This window comes from Tarenaya hassleriana, unplaced genomic scaffold (genome assembly GCF_000463585.1).
Source record: "Tarenaya hassleriana unplaced genomic scaffold, ASM46358v1 Cleome59, whole genome shotgun sequence".
Lineage (NCBI taxonomy): Eukaryota > Viridiplantae > Streptophyta > Magnoliopsida > Brassicales > Cleomaceae > Tarenaya > Tarenaya hassleriana.
The window spans coordinates 426,942-432,026 of NW_010968415.1; the positions used below are offsets into that span (position 1 = coordinate 426,942).

Here is a 5,085-nt window from a genome sequence, read left to right on the forward strand (position 1 = left end):
CAGACCATGTTTCATTATATAATGAGAAACTAAATATTTCTAATATGTTATTAGTACTCAATATATTTACAATGAAACATAACATATATTTTTATCATTGGATCGTATGTATGTAACGAAAACACACGATACTTATATGTTTTCCTTATTGAAAATTCTATTTAAAATAACCAATACAGTCCTTTGTTGGAATATATATATTGTTCATTCAGTATGTTTATTATTTTTATATTGAAGAAAAATTTATAAATTTCCTAATTCATTATGATTATTGTTGTTACATCGGGAGTAGGGTGGGCGGTCGGTCGGGTTCGGTTTAATCGGGTTCGGTTATTTCGGGTTCGGGTATTTCAGGTTTGAAATATTTATATCCAATCGGGTATATTATTTTAATCGGTTCGGATTCGGATTCGGTTCGGTTCGGATCGGGTTCGGTTCGGTTTTCCAAACAAAAAAACGATAAAAAAAATTCAAACAACTACCTTATAAAAATAACAAAAACAATATTAAAATATATGCATATTTCGTTTTTTTATATACTATGATTATAAAACAATATCATTATAAATTTTTTTCTAATTAGATTTAGAATATATTACATATTAATTGATGATATATAGATGGATAGACGGATATTTCCGGTTATGGTTAATTCGGATTCGGTTTATTCGGTTTACGGTTATTTCGGATTCGGTTATTTCGGGTTCGACTATTTCGGGTTTGAAATATTCATATCCAATCGGGTATATTATTTTAATCAGTTCGGTTCGGTTCGGATATTTATCGGTCGGGTTCGGTTTGATTATTCGGGTTCGGTTATTTTGCCCACCCCTAATCGGGAGTAAATCTAGAAATATGCATAATTAAAATATAAATATATTATCTTCCTGTGTGGAACATAATTAGGTGTATAAACGATTAATGTAGGTGATAAACATTATAACTAAAGATTTTGAATGAAAAAAAATAAAAAAAATGACACATAGATAATGACATGAAGATGAGTTGGTTTCACCACAATCCTTTAAACATCTTTATTAATATATATAGATTTTTAATTTATTCGTATGTTTTTATTGTAATTATGAAAAAATGATTATAAAATTAAATGAAAAATAATTCTGTTATTTAAATACAATTATTTTTAATAAAATTTAATATTAATGTAAATGAGATTTATTATTTTATCATTTACAATACAGTAATTATAATAAGGAGATCAATTTTGATATTGGACGGGAAATTTTTCGACTTCGGGCTTTTGGTCACATGGGCCCTTCCACTTCATTTTCTTTTACGTATTTTTCAATTCTGTATCCGTAGATTTGCAAAACAGATTTATAAATTTGGAAGGAGTTGTCTCATAGCTTGGAAAATATAGTTGCAAGGTGAAATGAAGGGAAACGAAGCACGTGTGTGTATATATATATGTATATATATATATATATGCGTGTGTGTGTTCCATAAATTAGAGTCAATAAAAAAAAAAGAAAGTAAAATTGTGTTAGAAACTCTTTCTTCTTCCCTTGAATAAACCCGGAAGGAATTGTGCTTTTATTACAGGAGATCAAGTTTTATGAACGGCTAGAACCGAACATGTTCTTTTCTTTTACATCCCCACCCTCTCCAAATCCAAACGATCGGATTGAACTTGTCCACAGTAAAACGAAAGGGCTTCTTCCATGGCATTTGACTGAGCCAACATCCGAGCCCTCTCAAGCGTCCCGAGCTTCTCGTACACTCCAGGAGCTAACCGTGGATCGTACCCTGCTGCTGCCTGCAGAATCAAACCTATGTGGTCTGCTTCTTTGGTGTTCTTTCTGATTCAAAAAAAAAAAAGAAAATCATTTTATGATTCGAGATTCACGTTATGGTTGAAAGCATCACAAGAATGTTTGACGTTTCTATGAACAGTAATACTATCGTATAAAGCTCGAAATGAAGATGATGGGTATTGAAAATACTGATTTTTCTACTGCGTGTGACTTGCTCTCTTCTCTTATAACTATAGGCCTACAAAATTCGTCTAAAAATCTAGCAAGAAAGTTTCACCCAACAATATCACCGACCAAACTTATTCTACTTGCAGTAAATCAAAAGAAATCTGCTAACAATGTTTACAAAACCGAGTTTGATAGAATCTAAAATTCTATACAGCCAAATGAGTTCTTGCCTGCGTGAATTCTTTTATCCTACAAGCAAAGAACTACACCTTTTGATGTGGAAAGTAACTCTTTCTCACAATCAAAGAGCCAACAGTTGTAGCAGAACAAGCCAAGAAGAGAAACGCTATAAGATGTCTGAAAGGAAAGGAGAAGGAGACTTACCTGCCGAGAGACATCAAGTAATGTACGAGACATAACACCATTATGTCGATCGCAAGAAGAAAAGGCATGGTAATGAACATTGAGAGAACCATTAGGGGGGTCCAAAACCAAAACCAGGTGGAAGTTTCCTCTGCTGTGTGTCGTGCGACGAAACTACCGATCTATATCCAGAGAATACAACAATAAAATATCATAGAACAATCAAAGTATGTGCCTTCACTAACGACATTTCAAAATCTTCAAATACCAATTATACCTCATGTCCGATCGCAGTGGCAATCTCTGCATCTGTTTTGAGATGTTCGACCAAATCAGTGTATACCACTATCTTCCCAGAAGACGAGCAATATGCTTTGCCTTTCCCCTTAACCACAAGAGCTTCCCAATTCAACCCTTCGAGGTGAGCAATCGTGGGTCGTGATCCATTCTCTTTGCCCTTCTTACTGCTTTGCTGAATCCATGTGTCATCCACAAGCTCTTCTTCTTCAGACAACTTCATTCCACCCATTGTCCCTTTGCCACAGTTCCCGCTCAGTCCCATTGCCGTATCCTTAACTGCTCCGTCATTTTTCGTAGAGGTACCATCCATGGACGCATACCGCACACTCTCCAGGCTCAAACTTCTCTGCAACCCTTCGATGATATCCTTCACGATCGATTTAACCCTAATGCTCTCAGGGTGATCCGCAGGGAGTATTTTCCCCTTGGACCAGAATTTTATCAGCTGAAACTCACATTCACCAATCCATTTCCCGATCGACTTCGGCCAAAGAACGAAATGCCTCCGTTTCGTGTAAGGAACAGTCTCTAGATCCTTACAATACACGGTGACCAAAACCCCTGAACCCACAAGCACCGCCGCCAAAACGGCCGCGGGGTTTTGGGACCACCGTCTCGGTTCCGATGGCTTGAAACGATGAACCTGGTACCGGTCAACGCAGTCAAACTTCTTGGGAACACTCAGAAACCGGTTACATGCATTGACGTTCGTATTCCCGAGAGAGTTACACAAGCTTAAACCTAATCTGCGCGAAGATATCTTGAACCCAGAAAACTTAGCTGATAGATTCGAAGACCCTTTCCGATGAATTCTCGAGAAAGCGTTGAAAGACGGAGATTCCGGCGAAATCCTCGGAGGATTTATAATGTTTCTCCTGGAGTTGATGAGGAAGGGCTTGATTCTTCGGTAACAAGACATGTCGCCGATGAGCGAAATGTTGAAGAAGCGAACGTATCACAAATGAAATTTCTAGAGAGAGAGAGGGAGAGGAAGAAAGATCAAAGAACAAGAAGAAGGAGCAAGTGAGCAATGCATACATTTCGCATACACAGAGAGGACAGCTGGAGCAACACACAATATGCGAGGATAAACTAACCTGCAACGATTTGATTGCAGAGAGAAAAATTACATCTTTGCCCTTTTCTTCACCACCTTCGACAGCCATGACACTCCCTTTACTCTTTTTTCGTGTTTTTTTTTTCAGCTCCACTAAATTCGACTCCAGATTTCCATCTTCTATCTTTGATTTTTTATTCATTCCAAATAAGATGCAAAGGAGGTCGAAAATGAGCCCCTCTTAATGACAAAAGTCTCTCTTCTAGGATTCATTATATATATATATATATATATATATATATATTTGTTTTTTTATAAGATTCGGTCCAATGGAATTTGAACCTGGGTTGGGAGCACTTTGTCCGTTGATAACCTACCACACTTGGTATGTATATATATTTGATAAGTCCGTTGATAACCTATTCCAAAAAAAAAATCTTAAAACTTGGAATAAGTTTTAAATAAATTTTAGAATCTTAATAAACGTTAAAAGTAGAAATAAAAATGAATCTCAACTAAATGTTAAAACCTTGCTTTGAACGCAAGAAAGTCGGTTTTAAACCTTATGAACGATTTTATACGAACACTACTAGAAAACATGAAAAAAAGAAGGAATTATGTATCTAAAATCTTTCATAAACTTTTCTGATAGGAGCATAAAATACGATCGTGTCACGTGAATTGTCTAAAGTAGGTTGTGTTATAGGATCTAACCTAGAAAACTAATGGTCATGTTCCAAAAAACGACTATAGTAGAAGTGGTTCATGTCGATGAGCACACATGTAGATGAACGACGCATGATTTGCCATATACAACTGAAAGAAAACATACAACGCCAAAGATCAGTGACTTGACGATTTAGGAGGATCCAAATGGAGAGTCAATTTTTTTTTTTTTGTATCTTGGTTTAATGTGTCCTCCCTCTTCCGTAAGCCTTTATTTTTCATACTCCAAAATCTAATTGTGTTTAAAGGATTCTGGTGAAACCTCTTATCGATGGCAAATTCATAAATTTTGATTGGACTATAAATATTTTAATTAACTATCAAAATCACCTCATCATTTCATGTATCACTTTTTAAAATTTTGATTGGACTACAAAACATTTTAATTAACTATCAATATATAAATAAATAAAAAATGGATGCGAGTAAATGGATGAATTTATTATAGGTAGTGGAGTATAAAATTTTAAATATTTATTATATAAAAAAATAACGGATGTTTTTTGGGACTAGGATGCTAGAGAGTTCTATTCATCAATACCACATTTGTTTGCGTTTTTGTTTCTCTCACGGAAATTTGTCTCTCGGGATTTATCGAGTAAAATTAAAAAATTACTAACATAATTTCAATTTATTATATATAACTGATAAAATTTAGTGAATAAATAAAACAAAACGGCCAGAACTTGGAATGTT

At 34.9% G+C, this 5,085-nt stretch overlaps 1 protein-coding gene across 1 annotated transcript; it reads right to left on the reverse strand.

Moving 5' to 3' along the window:
* Positions 1 to 1,556: 1,556 nt before the first annotated feature.
* LOC104798865 (beta-barrel assembly-enhancing protease-like) lies at positions 1,557 to 3,568 on the reverse strand. The gene is made up of 3 exons (XM_010521079.1): positions 2,584 to 3,568; positions 2,328 to 2,488; positions 1,557 to 1,820 (listed from the first exon to the last, which is right to left on the reverse strand). The coding sequence occupies exons 1-3, from the start codon at positions 3,523 to 3,525 to the stop codon at positions 1,610 to 1,612; spliced, it is 1,314 nt and encodes a 437-aa protein (XP_010519381.1). The 5' UTR covers positions 3,526 to 3,568; the 3' UTR covers positions 1,557 to 1,609.
* Positions 3,569 to 5,085: the final 1,517 nt, after the last annotated feature.